The 27,931-nt window shown below is 37.0% G+C and overlaps 3 protein-coding genes across 7 annotated transcripts; 2 read left to right on the top strand and 1 right to left on the bottom strand.

Moving 5' to 3' along the window:
* Positions 1–325: 325 nt before the first annotated feature.
* On the bottom strand, positions 326–3,926 carry LOC137729499 (putative oxidoreductase At4g09670). The gene is made up of 2 exons (XM_068468460.2): positions 3,303–3,926; positions 326–1,138 (listed from the first exon to the last, which is right to left on the bottom strand). Exons 1-2 carry the CDS (start codon positions 3,891–3,893, stop codon positions 521–523), a joined length of 1,209 nt encoding a protein of 402 aa, XP_068324561.2. The 5' UTR covers positions 3,894–3,926; the 3' UTR covers positions 326–520.
* A 9,221-nt stretch (positions 3,927–13,147) lies between these two features.
* LOC137728849 (Protein kinase superfamily protein) lies at positions 13,148–24,099 on the top strand. Of its 3 annotated transcripts, XM_068467632.2 has the most exons (21): positions 13,148–13,667; positions 13,753–13,797; positions 13,998–14,036; positions 14,885–15,055; positions 15,172–15,324; positions 15,563–15,598; positions 15,809–15,852; positions 16,747–16,837; positions 17,343–17,384; positions 17,496–17,604; positions 18,093–18,207; positions 18,301–18,350; positions 18,483–18,561; positions 19,174–19,224; positions 20,029–20,170; positions 20,318–20,362; positions 20,887–20,991; positions 21,104–21,145; positions 21,358–21,528; positions 22,454–22,573; positions 23,696–24,099. In XM_068467632.2, the coding sequence occupies exons 1-21, from the start codon at positions 13,296–13,298 to the stop codon at positions 23,798–23,800; spliced, it is 2,127 nt and encodes a 708-aa protein (XP_068323733.2). In that variant the 5' UTR covers positions 13,148–13,295; the 3' UTR covers positions 23,801–24,099. The 3 variants fall into 3 exon arrangements, with proteins under 3 accessions (XP_068323733.2, XP_088533840.1, XP_068323734.2); XM_088677714.1 differs by lacking the exon at positions 19,174–19,224 and having other exon boundaries at positions 13,153–13,667; XM_068467633.2 differs by lacking the exon at positions 20,318–20,362 and having other exon boundaries at positions 13,153–13,667.
* A 1,147-nt stretch (positions 24,100–25,246) lies between these two features.
* LOC137729744 (monooxygenase 1) lies at positions 25,247–27,605 on the top strand. 3 transcript variants are annotated; one of them, XM_068468762.2, is made up of 6 exons: positions 25,249–25,442; positions 25,829–25,975; positions 26,069–26,119; positions 26,421–26,589; positions 26,690–26,921; positions 27,005–27,605. In XM_068468762.2, the coding sequence occupies exons 1-6, from the start codon at positions 25,360–25,362 to the stop codon at positions 27,544–27,546; spliced, it is 1,224 nt and encodes a 407-aa protein (XP_068324863.2). In that variant the 5' UTR covers positions 25,249–25,359; the 3' UTR covers positions 27,547–27,605. The 3 variants fall into 3 exon arrangements, with proteins under 3 accessions (XP_088533841.1, XP_068324863.2, XP_068324864.2); XM_068468763.2 differs by having other exon boundaries at positions 25,251–25,442; positions 27,008–27,605; XM_088677715.1 differs by lacking the exon at positions 26,069–26,119 and having other exon boundaries at positions 25,247–25,442.
* Positions 27,606–27,931: the final 326 nt, after the last annotated feature.

The following is a 27,931-nucleotide window of genomic DNA, read 5'->3' as shown; positions in this document are numbered from 1 at the left end:
GTTATAATGTGGAGTAATGACCCTTTTGACTAATGAACTTCCATCTAAAATTAAAAGGTTTAAGGAGGCAAAAAATAGATAGAAATTCTTACGTAATTAGCCAAAAAACCCTTTTTAGTTCAAGAATCCAACCGGGCCAAAGTTCGAAGACTATTACTCCAATTTTCTCTTAGACTTGTTCTTAAAAATTATCGCAGTCCGTCTTAAGTAGGCTTTTGTAATTGAATCACAAAAACACACGCTCTGACTAGATTTCAAAGAGTGCCAATTATCAAGGTACCGGACTTTGCTAACTACATATGTAAAGGTGATCATGCATGCTGTGTTTCTGTTTGACCTTCACTCACAATCTGTGCCACGGCCATTTTATTTTACATTTAATTCATTTACCACACATTTCAACATTAATGTTCCAATACGACGAGTTCATGAGGCTTTGAGCCGATGAGGATCTTATTACTGACACAAGAACACCCGAGCAAAAAGATAAGATGAAAAACACATACCAGATGAGTCTCGGTTAATATGCGATATCAATGGATTCAAAACCCTTGGCAATTGATGCCTTGACAGCATCGAGTATGATCTGTGTCTTCCTACTACGGGCTGGCCACTTCTTCTCAGGTTTTGCACCATTTTTAATAGCGCCTACCAAACGAGCAAACTCTCTTACCATGAGGACCTCCTGCGGAAGATCTGTGGTCACAATGTGACGACTTGGAGGTGGAACCCAACAGGTGACAAATTCATCAAATCCACTTTCTGAAGCTGCAGAAAAAGCGGCTTCTTTCTCTTCATGAGGGATAACAAAACCATCAACGTGCAGAGTTCCCTTTGTACCAACAGCAGTTATATCCATCGTCAAACTTGATAAGAAAGAGCAGTGGAAGGTTGCCACTTTCCCATCTTCCCAATGCAAGGACGCCCCACAAGATAAAATCACGCCTGCTTCATTAAGTACAGGGCCCCGCGAAGCAATTACAGTTTTTGGCAGCTCATAGTTATTGGCCCACAATATTGCTCTTATACAGTACCACCCTGCATCCCCAAGAGCCCCATGAGAATCAAGGTCTGGCTTCACCCGGATATCATTCTTGAGAAATTCAGGATCAGAAGGAAATGTAAAGACAGTGTGTATCTGTGGCACCCAAAGAGAATGTTTTTAGAACAATAGCCGAACTAAATTTCAAAAATACAAGTCAAGGGAGTGGCACAAACAAAATATAGTCGCCTAATCGCACATGTTATCTAATCTCGGCCACTGCAATTTGAATGAATATACATGCTGTCTGTGCAGACTATATTTGTAGAATGCTCAACATTATTGGAACAACCAAAGCACCAATCCAAGTGTACAAAGTCAAACAAACAAGTTTAGTCAGTCAGCATTAATATAGTACTATAGTTTCTGGATTAGATGTAATTGGGACACTCAATGCACAAAACTGCAGATGCAAATGATATTAATTACAGGTTTTTAATATGAAAATCACCAAAATACTTCAAGCCCTGGGAGCCTCCAGCAAATGTCAGTAGCATGTCCTATTACAAGCGAGTACGCTTGTCTTTAAATCATTGGATTAGTAAAGCCTATACCCTAATCAATCTGAATCCAGTGTCATCGCAGTTATGTTCATGGGCCAGTCAACTAAACATTTCCCCCTTTTAAAACAAAAATACAACTAGTCCCAGCCAGCCTTACTTTTCACAATGAAGCTAATCTTTCCTTTTTTCCAGTTCAGAAGAATTCTAATCCCATCAGTTTTCTTTGAAGTACAGGCTATGGAGGCCCTAAAAGGCCAAACGAATATCTGAAGTTAGGATGTTTGTAGATTAAAAGTAATATGCGCTATGTTCTGCTTCGTGGAAAAAGCTGGTAAAGTGGCTCAAGGATAAGAAGGCTGCGAGAGTAGATGAGGGCAAAGTAGTTAAACTAATAAAACCTTATGCAGGTTCAACCAAAAAAAAACATGCAATAAATAATAGATTGGTTTCTGAACACAAATATTATGAAAGCAATGCAAAAGGCTAAAACCATGCAAGTTTACTAATCAATGACTTTCAAAACACACTAAGCAGAACGAAGAAAAACATTAAACGAATTGGCAGTCTCATTACAATGTCTAATGGTCTTTGACACTACTAGCCCACACAATGGAACAATTGCATAACAAAATGCTAGCTGAAATTTGAAAACTAAATACTGACTTTTTTGTTGTGGTAGTGGTATAGAGCATTCACCGTAGTCATCAATTAAGGAGCTGCAACAAAGTACTGCACTCAGTTTTAATAATCAAATACTTGACCAATGCGGACAGACGCACTATCACTAGCACAATGTTCTCTAATAAAAGTCCGTTAAATATGCATGTATTCAACACTTGCTGCATTGATACATAGATTATTCCAGTAACCAAAACACACTTTGTGTTGTCGCATCCGTAGTCTTCAGGGAAAACAAGTAAAAATTTACTTTAATGGACGTCTAATTTCAAGATCTGAGAGTTAACCTCTTTCTGTTAACGAAAACTTGAGAGATCATGCAAAGTAATCTGAGTTTCAAGAGCCACTGGTCCATCAGTGAGATTACAAATCACTTGTAAATGAGGCAATCATCCAATCCCACTTAACAGATTGGGGAATTGGGTTTAAAAACTTCATTATGTGATCCTTATGGTGATTAATCAAGGAGACATCACATCACATGAGTACGTTATGAAGCCATAAAGCCATAAAAGGTCTAGGTGATGACCCTGATCCTTTTCTGTTGTCTAGACTCAGACCTAAAAGGCATATATATAAGTCGTAGGTAATGTCCTTGTCCATCCAAGCGTGCGGCTCTCAAGTTCCCAAAAGATCATGTATGAAAACATCCTCATTTTCGCCAAATTTACGAACACAAGTCCATATATTGACATCCCCACTCTGCTTTCCAGCTATGTTTCAAACAACTAAAACCCAACATAACTTCCACACCGTCAGCCCTCAAATTATCCAACAAAACAACCAATAATTTCTGGAAATTTTCTCTCCCTCCCTCCTAGCAAATCCGACTGCCCGTTTTGCCTCAAAGTCAACTCTCATTTTCAATATAACCTTGTTATTTCAAATCCAAAATTCTTCGACCAGGACTACAAAATTATAAACTTTCTTGACTAAAATTCTACAAGTAAACAAAGCAGCTAATCGAAAACAGAAAACAAGGACAGAAATCTATAAAAGAAAAACTGCAAAAGAAAACGGGTTTTTCTATCTTTCTAAAATTTACAATTGGATGCAGTCCAACAAGCAGAAAGGCATACCGTTCTGAGCTGACCAAAACGGTTAGCATCGGAGAGAAATTCGGACATCTTGGCAGTCCTGGGGTGGTGCATCCACATGGTACCGTCCATGATCTGCACCCCATTGGATTCGCACGCCTCAGCGATCTTGTCAAACTCCGCTACGTTGACCGCCACGGGCTTCTCGAGCAGGATGTGCTTCTTCTTCTGGGCGGCAAGGACGGCCCACTTGATGTGGAGGCTGGTGGGGAGCGGGACATAGACGGCGTCCACGTCGGGATCGTCCAGAACGGCGTCGTAGGAGCCGTAGATCTTGGCGGTGGGAGGGAAATTGTTGGCCTTGGCGAACGCCGTAGCCTTGTCGATAGAGCGGCTTCCGACGGCGTAGAGTGTCGCGTTTGGGGCACGAGTTATGGCCCGCGACACTTTCCGGGCTATTTCGGCGCAGCCCACAATTCCGAATCGGATCGGCGTTTCGGCGGACATTTCGGCAGAGGCAGGCAGCGGCAGCGGAAGTAGATGTGTAGCGTAGGTGTCAGTGTGCGCGGGGTATATATTCTGCCGGTTTTGTTTCCTACCGAATACTCCAGAAACTTGTTTCTTACTGAACATTAAGGGGTGTTTGTTAGCCTTGTTTGTCACGCCGTATAAGACAACGGATAATATTAAAGTACGAAACGGATGTTTGGTGAGTTTCGTATTAAATAAACACCGGATTATTTAATCCGGGCTCACTTATTTTATACACCTCCCGCCCGCTTGTTTATCCCAACCAAAACCTTCGGATAATTTAGTCGGGTAGAATGGCTCTCCTCGCTTACTCCGTCCCTCTCCTTTTCTTGCAGCACTCTCCTTCCACTCTCTCACATCGCCTACACTCTCTTGTATGGATCCCAAGTTCATCTTCGCCTTCTTCTTCTTTTCTCTCTATGTTCCTCCCTCCCCTTTACACACGCACACACACCTCCCACCTCATCCGTTCACCTTCGATCTCTGACAAGTGACAACAAAACCTTCCATGGGTTGAAGGAGGAAGACGATGATTCGAATTCTTCCGATCTGGGTTTTGACGAGGAAAGGAGCCAGGCTCCGACGAGGAACCTGTCGGTTTATTACCATTGAAAATATTCAATCTGGGATTTTAATTTTGGTTGGTGAATCGATGAGTGGGGGTTCGTATGGAGGGTGGGATTTGATAAGTTATAGTAAATATTTCTGGTATTATTTTGGGTATTTTACCATTTGGAAGAGAATTACTTCGGTGTGGGACACAGGTTTACTGTCAAATCTTGTTCTTATGTTCAATGCATCTGGTTCTTATGTAGAAACCCCAAATCTTGTTCTTATGTTTAATGCATCTAGTTCTTTAGCATGTATTTTCCGAACTTGTTTCTTCCTGCTAAATAACAATAGGCATGAAATTTATTATGAATGCTTTGTGAATGAGTTACCTTGCTGAGCATTTTCACATGATTGCCTCTTATTATGTAGGTTGTGTTGGCAATTAATGACTTGCCTTCTATCAATGATGTAACTTACATTGAACTGATTGAGATTATATCAATGATGTAACCTCCTTTTTCTTATCCGATTCAGTACCAAACACAGTATAAATAATACGATCATTAGTTCGATACTGCACCAAACGCCCGACTGATTTAGTCAGTATTATCTGGTGGCTATTTATTCTATCCGACAGAAATAGTCAGTACAATCTGAGCTGCCAAACGAGGCCTAAAGCTCACTGGACTGGACTGGAATGGACTAAGAGTTAGTCCAGTCCCGTGTTTATTCCCCATAGGTCTTAGAGTTAATGAGATTAGCTCTCACTTGTCCTGACTAAAACAGGGCCTATCCAGTCTTAGCTAAGCCCCCCAAAAATGACGGATTGCTAATCCCATCTCCAAACTTGCATAGGACGATCGCATGTAGCAAGTCTTGTGAACTGCAAATCTGCAAGAATACTTCTAGGCAACTTCGTTTGCCAACCCATGTCCAGACCCAGCACCACCCACTGCCTAAATCTCAACACCAAAATTCAAAAACATATATGCAAAATGATAACAACAACAATCCCAATAGCAAAATTCTTCCTTATTCCCAAAAATTCCCATAAAATTTCCAAAATTTCTTGCTTTTCCCTAGAAAATTTCGGAAAAAATAGATAGAGAAAAGGAGAGAGTAGCTTTGGGAGAAAGAAGGAGGGGAGAGTAGCACGGGGACGATTTGCAAGAAAAATGATTTGAAGGATGTTGTGTTGCAGGAAAAAAGATGGAGAAAAGAAGTGATGGGGGATGAAACTAAAGAGGAAGAAAAGGGAAGAACTCTCCAGAGCAAGAGGTGGAATGTCTACTTCAGAAATAAAAAAGAAAAAGCGTGATTTAGTAATAAAATATTATTAGATTGTATTATATAATATGATATTATAGTTTATTAATTATCCTGTTTTTTAGTTTGACATTGTACCAAACGCATCACTAAGTCAATCCAACTTAGTCTAGTCTAGCTTAGTCCCTGAAGTTAGTCCAGTTCGAAATAGTCCGATACAACAAACGCATCCTAAAGATTTAAACGTGCAGTCAGTACTACAAGTATTATTTATTTAACATGTTTTATATTCAAATCTCGTAGATGATGAATTCGTCGAATTTCATGGATGAAGAATTCGTTGAATCTCGTGAATGACAAATTCAATATCACTGCCCATTATTTGGCTTATTCAAACTCTCTCACTGCTTAATGTTAAAATATCGATCTACTAAAAAAAACGACTTAAAATGTTTTATGAGAAAATAATATTTTGGTTTACAAAAGCACAAAAGTGCTTCTGCCAAAAAAATCAGTTACGCTCTTCTTAGGTATAGTAATGAAGTACCTCTTCAAAATTCACTGCTCTTTTACGAAGGATAAGGGGTTGTGATGCTTTTAAAAAAGATCGCTTATTAAAAAATATAGAACACCAACTGTGTTAGTAGAAAAAATGCTTTTTAAAAAACTATTGCTAATAACAGTAAAAAAAATAGAAAATTTAGAACACCAAATGTGTTTGGCAATATTAATTATTATGTCACATTCAATATTATATCATTTTTAGTTATTTAATATATCCACATAAATTTTATATAAAAATTTATCAAACATTTAAACACGTTTTTTGTTAAACGCACTTTTACCCAAAAAAAAGCTTACCAAACATATTACAACTTTATTTTACAAATATTTATTTTTATAATACAGCAATAAAAGTTTTTTTAAAATAAAAAACATATTTTAAAACTATTTTTACCAATAATGTTTTTTCTGTTATAAATAGGTAAAAGTTAGAAAGATAACATTTACTAGTGACAGGAGCGAAGTAGGTGTAAAATATCACACTATAATTGTAACACAAGGAAATGACTAATAAAAGTGGGAGGAATAGATACTGATGTTATTTATCTTTCATTTCTTTCTCTTTTCTATATATGTTGATAGCAATCGGAGTGCTCTATTTATAGAGCAACTCCGTATTATTACACTTTGAAAATTTACAACACACCTTTTGAAAAATAATCTCCTTCATTTCCAAGTCCACATATCAACACTGCCAATATTTTCATTCATCTGCCAATATTGCAAAACCAATTTGTGTGGGTGTTGAAAAAGTCTACCAAGGTTTTCAATATCGTTGTGGACATTCATTAACCCACTAGCATTTTCAACACTCTCCATTGGATGCCCACATATCAACATCAATTGCCTCATTAAAACCGTGTTTGGAAAAACTCAGTGGGAAAAAACCATAGCGAAGGAAAAATAGTACAACTTTACTTGGATTGTTATACTTATGTTGCCTTATTAAAACATTGATAGGAAAACCCTAGTGGAAAAAATCATAATCGAAGGAAACAGAGTACAACATACATGTATCATGGATGCTCCCCATGATGCCGCATTCTCCAAATTTATCTAATTGTTAAGTCGACGTAATCCGATACTTTGCACTATCTTCTAAAACGTGCATTTTGGTAGAGATTTGGTGAACAAGTTTGCCAGATTTTCATTGGAACGGATTTGTCTGATTTAAATAACTTTAGCCTTCTGAAGCTCATGTGCATTGAAAAACTTTAGAGATATGTGTTTAGTCTTATCACCCTTGATGAATCCTTCTTTCATTTGGGTAACACAAGCTGCATTATCTTCATGGATGACAGTTAGAGTGTTCGTTTTTTAAGGTAGACCACATGAATTCCGAATATGATGGATCAGTGATCTTAACCAAGAACATTCACAACTTGCTTCATGTAAAGCAAGTATTTCTGAATGATTTAAAGATGTAGCAACTAATGTTTGCTTGGTTGAGCGCTAAGAGATTGTTGTATCTCCATTCTTGAACACATATCCAGTTTGTGAGCGGGTTTAATGTGGATCAGAGAGAAAACCAGCATCTGCATATCTAACAGGGACTCGGTCATTTGTGGATTTCTTTGAGTAAAAGAGAGCCATGTTTGTTGCCCCACGAAGGTATCGCAATACATATTTGACTCCCTTCCAATGACGAATTGTTGGAGCAGAGTTATACCTTGCTAACAATTTGACTGAAAAAGTTATATCTGGTCTAATATATTATGCTAAATACAATAAAACACTTATTGCACTCAAATATGGTACTTCTGGACCAAGGACCAGTTCATTATCTTCTTTTGGACGGAATGGATATTTCTTAATGTCCAAAGAATGAACGACCATTAGTGTGCTGAGTAAATAAGCCTTGTCCATACCAAATCACTTTAGGATTTTTCAATGTAAGATGATTGGTGGACCAAAATTCCATTAGCATAATGTTCGATCTACAGGCCGAGACAAAATTTTGTTTTTCCAAGGTCTTTCATTTCAAATCGCTTTTCAGATATTCAGAAGTTTTATTGAGCTCTTCAGGGGTTCCAACTAAGTTCATATCATCGATATATACTGCCACTATAGCAAATCCAGAGTTAGATTTCTTAATGAACACACAAGGGCAAATGGCATCGTTGATATATCCTTATTTAATCAAATACTCACTAAGACGATTATACCACATTCGTCCAGATTGTTTCAGCCTATACAATGATCGCCTTAATTTGATTGAGAGCATACCTCGTGGTTTGTTAGTTGTTTCAGGCAACTTAAGTCCCTGGGACTTTCATATATATGGCAGCATCTAATTCTGCATATAGATACGCGGTGATGACATCCATAAGTCGCATGTCAAGTTTTTCTGAAACCACTAAACTTATTAAGTAACGGAACGTAATTGCGTCCATTACAGGAAAGTATGTCTCCTCATAATCAATTCCAGGTCTTTGCGAAAAACCTTGTGCAACGAGTTGTGCTTTATATCTTGCAATCTCGTTGTTCTCATTGCGTTTCCTTGTACCCATTTGTAACCCACGGGTTTTACGCCATGCAGGGTTTGAACTACTGGTCCAAAAACATTTCGCATTTCCAAGGAATTTAATTCTGTCTAGATTGCATCTTTCCACTTATACCAATCTTGTCTCTGTTTGCATTCATCAACAAAGTGGGGCTCAAAATCATCACTTAATATGATTTCATTGGTTATTGCGAATGCGAACATGTCGTCAATGATTATTTCATTCTAATCCCACAATTCATTAGTGCAAGCATAATTTATAGAGATTTATTTTCTTTTCATGTACCTCTATTTCTTCAGGTACATGTGTCTCATCAAGGACATTTTCTTTTTCTGAAAGTACAGAATCATGAATTGTGGATGTGTCATTCATTTTTTCTTCTTGAATGATTTCATTTGGATTCAGTGTGCCCTCAACTTTCTCTTTTGAGGGGCTGAATCTTTTGAACTTGAAGGTCTACCATGTTTCAGGCATGCACCAGATGAATCATTCGCTGCCACTTTATTTTGTCTAATAGGGACATCAATTCTTGCAGGTGCATTTGTACCTGGTATATATGATTTTGTTACTTTCATAGCATCATTAAATGCATTTGGCATTTGATTAGCAATACTTTTAAGATGAACGATCATTTTCACTTCATTTTCACATTGAGTGCTATGTGGATCAAAATGAGATAAGGTGGGAACAACCCATGACAGCTCTTTCCGTTATTCTGGAATGATCTTTTCTCCCCCTAACGACAGGAAGATTGTCTCATCAAAGTGACAATTAGCACAATGAGCTGTAAACATATCACCTGTTAAGGGTTCCAAATATTTAATGATAAATGGTAAATCAAAACCTACATAAATTCCCAGTCAGCCCTAGGGTCCCATTTTAGTGCGTTGTGGTGGTGCAATAGGTACATAAACAACACAACCAAAAACTCTTAAATGTGAAATGTTTAGTTGATGCCCAAACACGAGTTGTATTGATGAGTATTGGTGGTTAGCTATAGGTCTCAATTGAATGAATGATGCAGTATGCAAGATGGCATGTCCCCATGTAGAAATTGGCAATTTTGTTTTCATAAGCAGAGTACGTGCTATTAACTGAAACCGTTTGATCAATGTTTCTATTAAACCATTCTGAGTATGGACATAAGTAACGAGGTGTTCAACATCGATGCCCAATGTTATGCAGTAATCATCAAGGGTTTGAGACGTAAATTCACCAACATTATCAAGTCAGATTGACTTAATGGAGTAATCTAGGAATCGTGCTCACAACTTAATTATCTGAGCAAGAAGTCTCGCAAAAGCTACATTCTAAGTAGACAAAAGACAAACATGTGACCATCGGGTACATGCATCAACCAAAACCATAAAATATCGAAATGGTCCATATGATGGTTGAATAGGCCCACAAATATCCCCTTGAATTCTTTGTAGAAATGATGGGGATTCAGCATCAACCTTTAGTTGTGATGGTCTAATTACCAACTTCTTTTGAGAACAAGCCTTGTAAGGGTTATCATTTGAGATAGCAATGTGTCTTCTCAATAATGGCTGTCCATTAGAGTTGGTAATGATTATACGCATCATGGTAGATCTTGGGTGACCTAGACGGTCATGTCAAAGCACATAAACTTTTGAATCAATGAACTTCTGGTTCATGACAGTATATGATTCAACTGTCTTTATATATGTATAATACAGTCCACTTGTTAAACCACGCAACGTCTTCGATATACGCTTCTGGGTATCATTGGAGGTAATGCATAGATACTTCGCATTTTCTGCACTTTTTGTTTCAATGTAGTATCCATTTAAACGAATGTCTTTAAAACTCAACAAATTTTGAGTAGATCGAGTAGCATGTAACACATTATGTATGGACAATATTGTTCCATTTGGTAACATAATCTGGGTTTTCCCTAAGCCTTCAATCACATCTGATTGCCCTGATATTGTTGTTACCCTTACTTTTGTAAGCATCAATCTTGAGAAATACTTTCGATCTCGAAGTATTGTATACGTAGTTGCGTTGTCTGCAAGACAAATATCTCTACTATTTCTCATGTTTTGAGAATGACCATAGTTTTATCCATGCTCTTGGAGTAAGGGAATTACAGTTAAAAGCAATTTATAACAGGAAATTTAAATGCCACTTTTATTGAATCTAAAATGCTAGTTTTTAAACTACAAGTTCAGCATAATAAAAGTACGTCAAACATCAATGATTCAATCGGACCGGTATACTTCATTTCTCCTTTCCACCATGAAGTCCGAGACCTCTAGGTGAGTTGTGTTCAACTGGTTTGATAAGTTACACACTGGATCAGGTATATCCATTGGTTTAGCATGGTCGAGAAAATTGGTCTCAACACCCTTCTCATTGAGGGAGGCTTAATATAAATCCACCAAATGTTTTGGAGTACGATAAGTACGCACCCAGTGCCCGTCGCCACCACACCTATGGTAAGCTCCGTCAGAGTTTCTAGGAGCATTGTTCATATGAGCTTTACCTTTGTGGCGATTTCCATTTTTGAAGCTCGGGCCTGAATTATGCCTCAGAACCTGGTTGTGAAACTAGACACCATGATTCTTGCCTTTCCCGTTCCACTGTCATCGCCTATGGCCACGTCCTCGTTTATGATTATTGCCACCAGAGGATGTGGCATTCATTTCGAGGGAAGCAGCAATCACTTCTGGAAATGGTGTAGATCCAGTAGGTCGGGACTGATGATTTTTAATCAGGAGCTTATTGTTTTGTTCAGCAACCAGGAGCACAGAGATCAGCTGGTTGTATTCAGTGAAGCCTCACACTCTATACTGCTGCTAGAGGAGCACATTAGAGGCATGAAATGTGCTAAAAGTCTTTTCCAGCATATCTTCCTCAATAATGGTATCCACACATAGCTTCATCTAAGAGGTAATTCTGAACAACGTAAAATTGTACTTAGCCACTGGCGAGCCCTTGGAAGAATCATTGTTATCTGGTGATTGTATATGTTTCTCAATGTCTTCCAGAGAGTTAACGGATCTTCAACTATTAAGTACTCGTTCTTTAGTCCCTCATCAAGAGCTAACGGATCATGGCCTTCGCCCGATATTGAGAAGATGAGCTGTTTTCTTCTCTAATGGTATCTCCAAGATTCCCTGCTTCCAGACGGATCTTGGTATCCAGTACCCAGGTAAGGTAATTCTTCCTTGTAATGTCCAGGGCAACAAAATCAAGTTTTGCCAAGTTCGTCATTTTCTTTTCTTTCTGAAAAAAAAAAAAAAGAGATGTGTAAGAACTTGCAATAATATGTATTCCTGGAGGTATGTAATGTTAGAACTTCTGGTTCTTACAAAATTTTTATTTTGATATTTAGGCCAAAATGATAAGCACTTGAAACTTCTGGCTCGAGATTTACATGATGAATGAGGAGGGCAATTATACCACACCACTCAAGTAACAGGATAATTTAAATATGCAAAGTAGGGTGAGCGATTATACCGCACCACCTAAAATTGCAATGAAATTAAACAGCGGGTAAATTTAAATACGCAGGGTAGGGTGGGCGATTATACCGCTCCATCTAAAATTTGCAGTAAAATTAGATCTGCAATCCAAGATAGGCGATGATACCGCACCATCATGGATTGCAGTAAGATTAAATTTGCAGTTCAAAATGGACGATTGTACCGCACCATCTTGAATTAAAGTAAAATTAACATAAATAAATATTGAGTTAGTAATTAAGATCTACACCAAACAAGAAATAAAAGATATATGTAACTGTTAGGTTGAGAACTAAAAGCAGGCATGGTGCAAACAGTTCTTTGCGAGGGTATATCCAGCAGTTGAGGTAGAGGTAGAAAATGAATAGTAAAATCCTTAGAGGAAACTTTTTTTTTTCTTTCTGCGAAGAGAAATGAGGAATAATTATATTTAGAGAGTCGTGCTGATAACAGGTTATAAATATGTAAAAGTTAGAGAGATAATCTTTACTAATGACATGAGCGAAATAGGTGTAAAATATCACACTATAATTGTAACACAAGGGAATGACTAATAAAAGTGGGAGGAATAGATACTGATATTATTTATCTTTCCTTTCTTTCTCTTTTCTATATCTGTTGATAGCAGTCAAAGTGCTCTATTTATAGAGCAACTCAATATTATTACACTTTGAAAATTTACAACACACCTTTTGAAAAATGATCTCCTTCATTTTCAAGTCTACATATCAACATTGCCAATGTTTTCATTCATCTGCCAATGTTGCAAATCCAATCTGTGTGGGTGTTAAAAAAGTCTACCAAAATTTTTAATATCACTGTAGACATTCATTAACCCACTAGCATTTTCAATATTTTCAAATATATTTCGGCCTAAATACGGAAAACAAAAGGCCCCTTATCCAAAAAAGAAACGGCCGCGAAATGCAACGTTCACTTGCAGACAAACATTCTTCAACATTGATTTATTCATTCAATTCGTACACGACTGCATAACACGAGTGGTTCAAATTCCACAAAACCTCCTCTCCAAATTCCAATCCGCCTTCCGCTCATTTCACACACCACAACGCTCACTTTCCCACCATTCCAGTTCCTCCTCCACTTCTTCGCTTCCCTTCCAGAAAATGATTCTCCGCCTCCCCTCGCCTTCTCTCCCCTCCTCCTTCCTTTTCCCTTCCGCACCAAACCCCTTCCGGCGGTTCTCTTCATCCTCTTTCCCCCGCCCCCGCCATCGTCTCTCCATTCTGCGATGCGCCGCCGGAAACGACGTCGTCGAACTCGACGCCTTCACCAAGAAGTCGGGCTACCTCTTCGAGCTCAGCGCCCCCGAGGCCAACTCCATAGCCGACTACGATATCTCCAAAATCGGCGCCATTTACCGGCGGAAGCCTCTGATTCTTCTCCGCCGACTCTCTCAGATTGCCTTCACTTTCGGCAAGTGGTTCGCGGTTCGCTACATTGATAACCTGACGGAGCGCTCTGACCGAATGTTCGAGGTCAGTCTGTAATTCTGTTCTTGTTCTGAATTTGTTATTACGTTTACAGTATTAATTAATGATTGTTTAATTTGTTTTGTTGCAGCTTAGAGCTGCCGAGCTTCGGAATATTCTGGTAGAACTCGGACCGGTGCGTTATGCTTACTTCTTCCCTCTGTTTCACTTACAATTACAATAAGCTTCTTCTGCTGAATTTACTTTGATTATCCTTTTCATGGACTTCAAAAATTCACTTGATTACAGTTGTTAATTATTGGTGATTTGTTGTTGTATAGTTGATTAGTTGTTAATTAAGTTCAACTTTTTTTATGTTTTTTCTTAATCTTATAGGCATATGTCAAAATTGCTCAGGCCATCTCATCTCGACCAGTAAGTTGCTCATACTTTACAGTTATTGCAGCATGATGTTCTTCCTACCTTGGTGAAATGTCAAATTACATATTCCTTCAGAATGTCTGCCTTCACTTTTATTATGTAATGCACTTTTCGAAAATTAATGCTTTTAAGGCCTCATGTGCAAATTGGATATTTCAGAATGCCTTGGTGACAGTTTCCCGTCACATACAAAACTAATTTTCAGAGTAATTCTCATGCATCCCCAAGATCACTATGCGTATAGGCCAGCTTCTGTAGACATTCTTGATGAATTCTCTAAGAAATTTATCCATCCTTATATATTTCATGTCTTAGTGTTTTAGTCGCTGAGATATTGGCATTGTTTCCAAAAGTAGTTCTGGGATTCCATAGTGTCACTTATCCACGAAAGTGTGTCATCTCTTAGCTCTAAAGCAGTGATTGTGCATTTGTAAACAAATAATTGATGCCTTGAGTCCTCTCTGTGGATGTTAAATTTTCATTGATTTCTCACTGCAAAGGAAGTTGATGTGTCCTGCCCAATTATATTAAAGTACTTCTAAAAATTCGTTGAAGAAAAAAGAGAGTAAAGGATCATTATTTAGTTTTTTTTTTTTTTTTTTTTTTTTCGCCGAATCTTAGGGTTGTTTGGTATACTTCTTGGATCCTTTTTCTTTTCCTTTTTTTTTTTTTTTTTTTTTTTTTTTTAGTTTTGAAATGAGTATTCATTAATTTAGTTACATTCATCATTTCTGAAAACAAGAAATTGAATCCAAGAAGGATAACAAATAGGCCCTTAGATTTATGGGTCTATCTCATCAGTAGCTTTGCTTTTCCTATTAACTTTGCTCTTTCTTTTCAAGGACTTGATACCACCATCATACTTGGATGAGCTCTCACTGCTGCAAGATCGAATATCTCCATTTTTTACGGAAGTTGCTATAAACACAATAGAACAAGAACTTGGTTTACCGATAGAAGTGCTTTTCTCAGAGATCTCACCGGAACCTGTAGCTGCTGCTTCCCTTGGACAGGTTTGATTTGTTTATGCTTTCTTCTTGATCCTGTAACTTAGGTTTTGGCATTTTCTGTCTTTATTTTTATCTTGAAATTCAAATTCATAAATATTCCTGTGTCTCTCTGATGCTAGGTTTATCAAGCCAGGCTTCGCCGTACGGGACAGCTTGTTGCAGTAAAGGTGCAAAGGCCAGGAGTACAAGCTGCTATTTCCTTAGACATATTGATCTTGCGTTTTCTAGCTGGTCTACTTAGGAGAATAAGAAAATTAAACACTGATCTTCAGGTAATGTTGCAACATGTAACCTAGTATTGCACCACCCATCTAGTATAGTGTCAATGAGATAAAAATTTACGCATCCATTATGTCATTGATGATGATTTTAACTATACAAACAAACATTAGTGCATACCAATGTATGATACAATGTGTATGCGCATATTTTTGTTTTATTTTTATTTTTATTTGTATCTTTTGACACCTTCTTGGCTTTTCATAACATCTACGTGAACTTGACATGCAGGCAGTTGTTGATGAATGGGCATCAAGTCTTTTTCGGGTAAAATGTGACCCCTTTATGCTCTTTGTTGATTTATTGGCTTGCTACTTATAGCAGCATACTTTCAATTTTGTCATGTGTTATTACTTGCTTCCCTTTTTCATTTGTAATTCCCTAAATATCATTCTATTATCTATGATATCATTTTGGCTGTATAAGGTTTATTCTTAGAACTTTAAATTGAATACAGGTAAATCATATTGAATGCAGGAGATGGACTACAGAACTGAAGCAAATAATGGTATCAGATTCAGGTAAGAACAGGGATTTCAAATTTACATTATCTTAGTGATTGATAGTTATGTAGGAGCTAAATTCAAAGCATAATAAATAGAGCCCATCTAAACACAAGAACATATAACTGAAAGTTCTGTCTACTTTTTTTATGCAGCAATACAATTTATGCATGTATTTGAGGTTCATTGTCCTTAAGTCTCTCTCTGTCACATGATTAATGTCTCAGGTGTTATAAGTTATACCTTATAGAATTTCTGAGTGTATTAACGTGGGTCTTTCCGGATTCATGTGCCAATTACCCTATAACAGAGGATACTTGATAAATGCCTTAGCAATAATCCCCAGGATTGTTTTTTCCTGCTTCAATTTGTCACTTTCCTTTCTCTTCCTCTCTCTGAGCTGAGATGATATTATTTTTCTCTTCCTTACATAATTGATATATTGTTATTAATTTTGTTTCGTTGAAAGGTTACTAAGCTTATAGGTTAACTAATTTAAGGTACCTCGTTTCTATCTCTTGAAATGTTATACTTTATACTCTAAGCAAATAAGTTACTGTGAAATTTAGATTATGAATTGTCTCATGATCACCTAAAAGCTTCAATTTGTAGGCTTTATCCTTTGGAACTAAGCAATAGTTCTATGCTCTTATCTTGATTCCTGCCTGATGCTTCACTAGTTAAATATGATAATGATGCTTGATAATATTCTCTAAATATTAGAGATGAAAAATTGTTTCAGCTGCAGTAACATTTTTTGGCATTGACCTTACAGTACCATCATGAAATTTTCAAAGCGTCATTTTACTTTTTCTTTCACTTCCTTGATAACCTTAAATCCTTTCCACTTGTTATCAATTTTATGATTCATATTGAACTTAATGTCTATATTGATGCTCTAATTGTGATCAGACAGCTATACGGTGGTATACCCGATGTTTTGGTTCCGGAAATGTATCTGGATTACACAACTCGCAGGGTTCTTGTGATGGAATGGGTGGAGGTAATTGCTATTGCGGTTGTTTTGTCTTTATTCACTAGTCTGGATGCCAAACCCTAGAAAGGACAACTTCAAATGACTTGGTGACCATTCTATTTAAATTATTTCATTTAATTTGAGTGCATGAATGTGAATTACGAAACCACTTTAGATTCAGGGCTCCTATGAGCTATTGTAACTAAATAATATCAGAGTTTATTTTGTAACTATTGCACTATTAAGTTCTAAGCTCAAGTTTTGATTCTGAATTTTTATTTGTTTCTTTGTAAACAAAAGATCCTTAAATGCTGGGTATCCATGGTACAACTTTTCTCTCTCCCATTTCTTTTGTAACTTAAGGCAAAGTTCTTAAATAAAATCACTCCTGAATATCATAAGAATTGCAACTGGTAGTTGTATGTGACCTAAGTACTTGAAATATTTTCCTTAAAGATGTATTTTTTATGTGCCGTTTAGTTGTTGATTTCGTTTCAACTTATGTTTTTATTTTTGTTTACTTATATACTAGGGGCAGAAGCTGTCAGAAGTGAATGATCTTTACTTGGTTGAGGTCATGCGCTAAACAAAATTTAATTTTTGGCATTACTCAATTTATTAATTTCTCTGATTTTTTACTTTGTATAAGTGCTAAATAAAATGCCCTCTTCTTGGTTCTGATTAGGTAGGGACGTACTGCTCATTCAATCAACTTCTGGAATGTGGATTCTACCATGCAGATCCACACCCTGGAAATCTTCTTCGTACATATGATGGGAAACTTGCTTATTTAGGTACGAGCCTTGCGCACAGGTGTCATTAACTGTACATGTTTTATACATAACAAAAGGAAATGTGTAAAAATGGTGGAATAATAAATCGTAGTTGCTGCCGAGCAAGAAAGAATAGTTACTTATGAAGGACGGTGGATAGTAGGAGCCTGTCTGAGACAAAATAGGCCTCTTATAATAACTTGATTTTGTAATTGAGTACTAGGTTTTCTAATAAAAAAAATTTGTTCAAGGAATTGATGAATTTATTTTACACATACAAAGTCATTTATAATTTTATATTGAATGAATATAACTGAATGGTAGTTTTTATGGTCACTGTTAGGCTCTCCTTAATCAATTTGTGTCTCATTGATTGCTTATATGTTTGATTTATCTGTCGTACTATGTTTGCACACTATGCCTATTTAATTACTGTTCCGTTATGTACTTACAGATATTGTATATCAATCAGATTTAACTTTTAATATCTTCCACGGTTCCACCACCAGATTTTGGTATGATGGGTGAATTTAATCAAGAACTCCGCATTGGATTTATTGAAGCTTCTCTCCATCTTGTAAACCGTGATTTTGGTGCATTGGCTAAGGACTTTGTTACTCTTGGGTATCATGTTTGTCTATTTCTTCAATTTCTGAACAGGTTTTTCTTGTTGTATTTGCTGGTAGTTACTTGGTAATTTTCTGACAAACTCTTCAGATTTATTCCACCAACTGCAGACAAGGAAGCTGTTACAAAGGCTTTAACAGGTTTCTTTTTGTGTCTTCTTGAACCTATGGATTCAGTCTGGTTTGTTGGGATTAAACGTTTAAGTTAGTGAACTCTTTGTGTGGAGGGGCTCCATTAATTGGTCTGATAAGACCTGTATTGCTGTTCTTTAGGTGTCTTTCAGAATGCTGTTGCCAAAGGGGTGCGCAATATTAGCTTTGGAGACCTATTAGGAGATTTAGGAGCCACCATGTAAGTCATTTTTCATTTCATTTTATCCCTTCAAAGATATATCTTATACATTTATAAATGAAAAGTCAACTTCAGTGGCATCCATATCATTCCCGTCATTATTATTGTTATCACGATCTCCATCACCACCACCAACATCAGCATCTTCCCTTTGATTTTGGAGAACAAAGCCCTTGAAGTCCAGTAAGGCACATGTGTTTCATCCACATTGGGGCAATGCACCCAAGATCCAATATTTCGAGCCAGCTTCCATGGAAAATTCAGACTTTCTTTTTTATGCTGGCAAACAAGCAACCATTCTAGGGGCTGTCGACGTATGAAAAACTTGTTTAACTTAAGCTTATAGAACCTCTTGTCTAAGTGGAATTTCTCTTGTAATTGGTGTAGGCAAAGTTGTGCAAGACCACACAATATTATAACTTATATTTCTCTGTTTGCCCTACTTCTGATGATATCAAGGAATCTTTGCCTTCAAAAAGTAACCACTTTCTGTCATAGTTCCTGAAGATTGGAAGAATCTACTGTTATATTGAAGTTGACTTGTGCAACCCTAGTGCTTTAGGTATTATTTTTCATTAATGACTCGATAGATTTTCTCTTTGTTTGTTTCAGGTACAAGTTCAAATTTCGTATACCTTCTTATTTTTCTCTTGTCATTCGAAGGTACTTTTGGGTTTCCACTTTCCAAAAATATAAAATGGACCTCTTGCACTGTCAAGTTATATTTGATTATGATACTCAAAGAGAAGTAATAGACTCATTCTGTGACAAGTTAAATCCACTTCACCTGATCATCACATAACTTCTTTATTTTTTTGCGACGACAATCCTTTACCAAAATTACAAATTGTAGGCTTCTAAACTTTTAGGTTCCTTGATGAATCATCTCTGCCAACATTGACCAAGTTAGAAATCGCTTAGTCATCTGGTTATCATCATATCATTGTATTGAAATAAACAGTGCTCTTCTGTCTGTTTGATGATAGTTAGATGACTAAATGGGTTTCTATTTTTTTCGGAGGATAATACTTCAATGGGATTTAATAGATGAACAGTTTGTATTATTGAATCGGATGGAGAGCATTGCCCACATGTGATCCCTTTGTTCTTGCTGTTTTTTTTGCACATAACACAAATGTGGAGGTGAACAAATATACTTCTTTTCTAAAGCATATCATGAATATTGTTTTTTATCATAGGGCACCAAGGGAAAAACTTATAATTTAGTGGGTACATTAGGCTTACAAGTCATCTATATGGCTCAAAAATTGGATCGGCAAGATTTACTTTGAAAACCTTTGGAAGCATGAACAGATCAATATATTTTGTAATACCTGGACTCAACAAGACATTTTAGTTGGATACGATAAATCTGGAATTTGTGAGAAGTTCTCTCATTTAAGTGCCTACCAAATGTTAAACAGTGGTGTTATTTTGTGTTGTTTAATACTCTTTTATATCTCTCAGCCTTGCCGTATTGGAAGGTGTTGCCATTGGCTTCAACCCAGATTACAAAGTTTTAGGTAGCACATACCCATGGATTGCTCGAAAAGTATTAACAGACAGCTCAATAGAGCTCAAGTCCTCCCTGCAGGCCCTTCTTTATGAGGTGAAGGTTTCATACAATTTTTTTCATTCTTAAGTATTTGAGTTATGTATCTTTGTTCGGTTGCTTCATTAATTTAAAACTGTCTATGTGCACCATATCCTTTGTAGTTTGTACCACAGCCTTAATTCCTAAATCCTCCCTTGTCAGGATGGCGTTTTCAATATCGACCGTCTAGAGTCTTTACTTTCTGAGGTAATAACTACCGCTTCCTATATTTTCTTAATTAGTCTGGTTTCCCAATTTTATGATTGAGATGTAGGTTTCCCGGTCTGTTTCTTGTGAAATCTCCATTACAAATGGCATGTGATTTAGATACTTGATGCATTTTGGCTCACACTAACATCTTAGTTATCTCAAATCTCAATACCTAGTTGAGAGTATTTGCCCCGCATGGGAAATGAAAGGCTTGCATTAGTAGTTTAAGATCTTGGGCCTCTACACCAATTGACAATTAATTGTGTTGGATGCTCTAGTCATAACATGATAGCAGAAAATGCTATCCACATATTTGTCCGAACAGCTACATGGACTCCTGGTCCATAAAGAAATCTACTCTAGGTTGACCTTGAGTGTACCTCAGCTATTACCAGCTTCAGAACACGAGTAGCCTTTCTAAATTCCCCTGGTTGCATGTTAGCTTTCTAATCTTGTCTTGTTTAGCGTATGTAGAAGCTCACATGATGTTTGAATAAATGTCAATTACTGTTTTCTTGTAGGCTCTCCGTGCTAGAACAGAGAAGGTCATGTCAAGAAAGCAAGAAGATGATGCTAATTCTAGGGTAGTTGTCAAACAAGTCCTTTCTTTTATGTTGGCAGAGAAGGTACGAATGTTTACGTACTTATTTCCTATTCATCTTCAATCTGGGAAGCCCGAATCATAAAATCAATTTCTTATCTTTCTTTATTTGTAATGATATAATAATGCAATTTCAGGGTGCATTTGTGAGGGATCTACTTCTTCAAGAATTTGTTAAGGTAGAATTATTCGTCATATGCCTGTTATTTTAGTTGTAATCCACAGTATAATGGTGAAAGCATTTAAGTCGGTCCAATTTTGAATTTCTTCTTTCAGGTTACAAGTCTAATTTTTGTATTCAATTTATTTTGGTCTTTGTTCTTGCTATTCTTATCGTTGTTTGGTAATTTATTTTTTTTTCTTTTCTATTTCTTTCCACAACTGATGGTAGGGATTGGATGCACTTGGGCTGGCAACCTTGGATTCTATTATGACAAGTATACCTTTCGCTGCTACCTTGTCCATCTCAACAATGACCAATGAAGACAAAATCAACTTAAGAACACTCCGTCGCCTTCTGCGATTGCTGTCAGGGTTGCAAAGAAATGAAAACTCCAAACCAGTAAGATTTTGAGCTTGTTTGGCATAGTGGAGTTGGCGTGGTTTCTGGTTGTGGTATAGCTTAGGACTTTCCTCGGAAACTTCTAACAGTAGTTCGGTGATGACATTTATGTTTTGATATGAAAGTATGTGGAGTCTAGATATGTTAGTAAATCTAAGTTTTGATCAATATGAATATCAACTATTCTTTTCTTCTTTATCAGATGGTTTCTTTTTTCAAACAGTTTTCTGTGTGACAAAATACAAAAATATCTATTGATAGGTCATTTTGAGTGTTGGAAGTTCTTTATAGATTGTCTCCTAGATTGGTGTTAAGGCTCTTTTTCAACTTCTTTGGCCTAAATGTAGCGGCCATTCACATGTGTTCAATTAATAAATTAATTACTCTAATGACATCTCTGTGACAAACAAGAGTAGCTATTTGGATAATTGGAAAAGATGGAGGCAAAGCAGCTTTGGGGTTCAATTTAAACAATCTTCTAAATATTTGTGAATTGGAACCTTTAAAGGGAAGATATCATTTTAAGAAAGTTACTTTTCACTTGGACTTACCATGTTCTAGTATGTTCTAGGCAATTTTGTTGCAATAATTTCATTTTATAGTATGACCTAAGAGTTGTTGGTCTAGCACTCAGGTCCTTGGTTTGCTCCCAAGTGGTCTGGGGTTCGACTCTCTCCCACGCTACCCACCTAGCAAATACTAGAGTTTCTCGCTCTGCAAAAGGGGGGGCTAGTGATTAGTCTGGTCAAAGACTCGGATACACTAGTATTAAAAAAAACATACATACATACATATATATATACGAGTAAGCTTTGTTGCTAATTATTTGTATTCATTTTATTTAACACTAAAGCATGTGACTTTTTCAGTTGACGAGTAATCTTAAGATTACTAGTTACTGATCAATATCAACTTTGGCTTGTAGTTTATCAGAGACGATACCCCATACAAGAATCAGCAAACGAACTCGGATGAAGCAGCATTAGTTTTCAACCAACTTGCATCTGTTCAAGAAATTCTACCTCTCCTTTCTGTTCTTCCTGAGGTAACAAACTTGTTTTTGCACCCATGCACTCGTTTAACACGATGGTTTCTATAATAACAATAAGAGAAAACGCTAATTTACATCATTTTAATGAATGTCATATTGTACACATTACACAGCACAAATTTAGGACATCTCTTCTATGATGACAATGAAGTAATCAGAACAAAGTTGTTTTTGCACCCATGCACTTGTTTAACATGATGGTTTCTATTGTAGTACACATGGCACAAACTAAGGACACTTTTCTATTATGACAATTAAGTAATCAAACTATTCTTATACTAGGAAATAGTGTTGGTGAAAGGCGCTTGTTGATTAGTTGACATGTTAAAATACAAAATTACTCTCTTTTTGTTCCAGCCATTGTAGTTCTGGAATAACTTGATTGCTCAGTACATCGTTAGTGTTTGGATGATCATTTATGTCTCATCAATATTTTCAGATTCAATAGGACATAACAGTTGTCCTAGAGACGATGGGTGTTATTTCTCAGCAATCTCTGAGGAGTCTTCACAGAATAGGGTTTCAACTAGGATTTCAGATTTTATTAATAGAAATGACTAATTTTCGGGTGGTGGCAAAATAGCTGTTAAAAGTTTTAGGCAATAGACGCTTGTCTAGATTTAGTGATCATTTAGGTCAGAAATTGACTCGTCTGCATAGAGTTTTGTTCGTATATCTGGGCCTTGTAGTTGTCTGGGTTACTGCAAACGTATGCAACTCATTCCCTGATATTTGATCGCGTATCAGTGTGGCAAACAGATTATACCTTTTCACCAGCCGGTACATTATGTTTTTGTATTTATAGCACCTGCAGTGAAGCCAGGACTGAGAATGGGGTTTAAGGAGGTGAGGGCTGTAGATGGGGTCGGGACTTGTGGGGTGCTACCGTGCTAGGAAGTTTAATTTATTTTTGGTCACACTCAAGTGCTTGCATCATCGGGCTTCAGGGGAGGCATCGTTTTATTATAATGAATTGAAGGCGTCATCAGTTGTTTTCTTAAGTTGACTTTCGAAACAAGCCTTGAATTTGCGCCTAAAGTTAATTTGATACTATGTTAATATGAGGATTACATTTTACATGCTTGCTGATTGCTGATTGCAATTTTACTTTGGCAGCTCCCACCAGAATCACAACAGCAGTTACTTAATCTCCCAGCTGATCTTACAGGACGATTAATTTCCCGTGCTGCTGCAAGGACAATCCGAAGGATTGTTTTATGATTTCTAAATGCATTTTCCACAGCAAGCAAAGTCGCTAACTTATTCGTCATGTGATCTGTACAGAAATTCGAAAGCGCACGATAGAACTGTGACAAGCAGGAACTCAGAGAATTCCAATACCTGAGAAACTATTTGGAGCTCTTTTTTTCCTGGATTTTATGGGCTGCATTTGTTCATAAGAAAATTACATAGGTGCGGACAAGTTGTGCAAAGGTTCAAAGTGATGTCTCAAAACAATGTTTAGACCTCCTTATGAATTTAAATAATTAAGGCTAGAGCTAAAGCTAAAATTTCTCTCATCTTATTGTCTGAGGTTGATTCTCCTTTGGTGATCTCTCTCCTTCATCGTTCTCCTAGCTTGGAAATCATACGTTCTTACTTGGGCAATAAGAACTTAAGAGTTTTTTTAAACTTTACACTCTACGTAAGGGTTCCACCGAGTGTGCTGATTTGTTTGCCCCTTGTATTCGCAATGGGCCTTGCGGGTAGACCGAGAATTTACTTGAACATGAGATTGGAGATTGTCAGCGTGCCACTACTAGTTACTTCTAGTAGACGGATTTGAGTGAGGAGATTGCTTGTTTAACTTCTAATCAAAAGATTGTGCAATTGGGAGTGGCTCAATTTAGGTTCTTCTTTGCCTTGTATGATAAGGAGTTTACTTACGTAGAGAATTCAATCACAGTATATAAATGGTAAAGAGAACAAGGAATTGCTTACTTGCTTTGTATTGAAATGACAATAACAACTCAAATAGAGAACTTGTATTGAAATGGAGGAATACCTAATACTGGTAAAGACAACAAAGCTATAATGAAATCAGAAAGCTTTGAAATGAAGAGTACAGCTGTTGGTTTTCTAGAGAGAGATTGTTTTATTGTTTGAGTAACCGTAGTACGAACACAACGCAACTTGATGCAGATTCTACGTACCCCAAATCTACCGCCTTAAGAAATGACATTAAAAGAAGTCACTTGCTACGTTATACCAACCAACCTCACTTGTATGAGAAATATCTCTAAACATATATCAATATAATAATGGGTACCACTTTAATATTTGTAAGCCAAATATGTGTTACTTGATACAAGTCTAATCTAATTTCACAATAACCCTACAAAAGACCATAATTTGACTTTAGTCCAAAAAGAGCGAAATTTGCCAATTTTAAGTTACAAACAAAACCTAAGGGGACCTCTTGCGAGTCATGAGCTCGTATTGATGAAATTGCCAATTTTAAGTTAGACGGATGTGCCATGTTATGGTATAATTTAACAAAAGTGGAAAAGAATGAGTCATTTATGCAATTTCACCTCTTTTGAAATAATGTAGTTTTATGTATCAATCAGACAAAGGCGTTACACAATCAACCATATATATATGGAAAATGCAATGCATTATGAGTAGGACCCGATTGCCATTTTGACAATTTGCAACTGGACACTTCACCGGGTAAAGGGTAAACAAATAAGACAAAATAGGTAAAGCATATTTCAACCAAAAACTGTGTGTGTGTTAGAGAGAGAGAGAGAGAGAGAGAGAGAGAGAGAGAGAGAGAGATGGAAGTAGGTGATGAAGAGTTAGGGATCGCCATAGTTGGTGGTGGAATCTGCGGCCTTGCAACTGCCCTTGCTCTTCATAGGTTTCATCTTTCACTACCAATTAGTTCATTAGTTCATTACAAATTTATGCTTCATGTGAATGGTTTGTTTTTATATGAAGTTGTTATTTCAAAATTTTACAGACTATATATCAGCATAGTTATTTACATGAATACATACAGATATATGTATATTTGTATGTGTGTGTGTGTGTATACTCATACATACAGTCTCCTTCCTTCTGTTGAGGGATTCCTCAAATAAGCTATTTTAGGATCCTTGTAGGGCCCACCACACTTCATATCCAGTCGTCCATCTTTTAGGTCTTCATTCAAAGATCATCTCTACAATCCAAATTATTTGACCGTTAGATTAAATGGTAGTCGTAACAGTGTATATGAATATATATTGTGTATATATCATGCAGAAAGGGGTTTACAAGTGTAGTGTTGGAAAGATCAGAATCCCTACGTGCTACCGGAGGAGGTATCACTATTCGGGCAAATGGTTGGCGAGCCTTGGATGAGCTTGGTGTGGCCTCAAAGCTCAGACAAACTGCCCTACCACTTCAAGGGTACATATGTCTATATATTCGAACATTTCTCGGCTCCTTAATTTTTTTGTAAACAAGTCTAACTAATACGAAATAACTTACTCTTGTCTATAGGGCCCGTGACATATACCTTCATAATGGCAAGCAACAAAAAATATCATATGGGTAAGTGAGTATATATGACCCCCAATTAATTCAAATAATGCTAGGAAATGTTATTAGCATTCAGAAAAAAAAAAACATTTTGTATCGCATGCATATGAAAATATACAACATGAGTGTGCAAAATGAGATTGTTAGAATGTCAAAAACAACTCTCGAATAATATTTGATTCAATAATGCCAGTCATAAAATGTTTTACTCAAATTTTATCACCAAGTGATATATTAGTACTTTAATTTCGTTAGAAATAAACGTAAGTTTGAAATCGGTTAATAAATGAAATAATATTACGTCATTTGATAGAGGTGGGGAAGCACGATGCTTGAAACGGAGTGATCTGATCACAACACTAGCAGAGAGCTTGCCAGTTGGTACCATACGCCTTGGTTGCCAAGCAATCTCTGTTAAGTTGGACTCGTTAACTTCCTATCCAACTCTGCAACTCCACAACGGAAGCACCATCAAAGCCAAGGTACATCTACACTACAACTCGATCGCTTCATCTCTTCTCTCTATCGTTACAATTTTATCAGTTTTCTAATGTCGATTAATGGTGTTAATTACCAAATCAGGTTGTGATCGGATGTGATGGAACAAAATCAGTTGTTGCAGATTTCATCGGGGTAAAACCATCAAAGCCGTTCATGTTATCGGAGGTTAGAGGCTTTACAGTTTACGCAGATGGTCATAATTTTGGAAACGAGTTCGTACAAGTTAAGGGTGACAAGAACACAATTGGAAGACTTCCAGTTCATGAAAACTTGGTCTACTGGTTCGTCACTCACCAAGTCCATGGCAGACAAGGTGCATTCTTTTTCTTTTTCTTCTACAAAATTGTATCCCTTGTTATGTGAATCGTGACCACATCAAAGAAATTGTATGTGTAGCAGATCCGTCGAAGGTTTCGAAGGATCCGGAGCTCATTCGACAATTTACATTACAATCAATACTCGAAGAATTTCCTTCAGAAATGGTAGACATGATAAGAAAGAGTGAACTAGAATCAGTATCTCAAGTGCGCTTGAGATATCGTCCGCCATGGGAGATACTAGTACAAAATTTTCGAAAAGGAAGCGTGACGGTGGCTGGAGATGCCATGCATGTGATGGGGCCTTTCATCGGTCAGGGAGGCGCCGCAGGCATCGAAGACGCCATTGTTATTGCTAGAAGCTTGGCTCCCGCATTGGCCAAAAATCACTATAAAAAATGGAGTGGAAGGAATGGAATGATGGTTGAAGTGGGAGAGGCTTTCGACAAGTATGTGAAAGAGAGAAGGATGAGATTGGTGATGCTCTCTACACAAACTTATCTACTTGGTTTGCTGCAACAAGATTCAGGGTCGATGCTTAAATTTGTGTGTTTAATCTTGATGGCTACTTTATTTAGTGATGTAATTCGTCACACTCGATATGATTGTGGACGTCTTTAAAAATATGAATTCCATCCGTTGGTTAATGTCAGGCCTGGTGCCTTGAAACCAAATTTAAATTTCATTCCCGTAAATTTGATTATACTGCTTTGTCATAAACCACGGCAACATTGCAAACAAATTTGTAAATGTTCTTTTTCCTTGTTCGCGGGGCATCGAATCATGCACCCTCAAGACTTGAAGTAACACATAAATAACTGTAAATAACAAAACAACTGGGAAGAAACCTATTGACGATACAGATGATGAAGCGATCCAAGAAGCTTTCGTAGATGAAACGATGCAAGAAGCTTTTGTAGTTTTTGAAAATACCTCAAGCAAAGTACACAGCGTTTGGAGCGAAGGATTGTCAAAAGTTAAGTGAACATACTGTTACAGACAATCA

This window comes from Pyrus communis, chromosome 10 (genome assembly GCF_041283825.1).
Source record: "Pyrus communis isolate YQ-2024b chromosome 10, ASM4128382v1, whole genome shotgun sequence".
NCBI classification, from domain to species: Eukaryota; Viridiplantae; Streptophyta; class Magnoliopsida; order Rosales; family Rosaceae; genus Pyrus; species Pyrus communis.
This window is presented reverse-complemented; position numbering and strand designations above follow the sequence as displayed.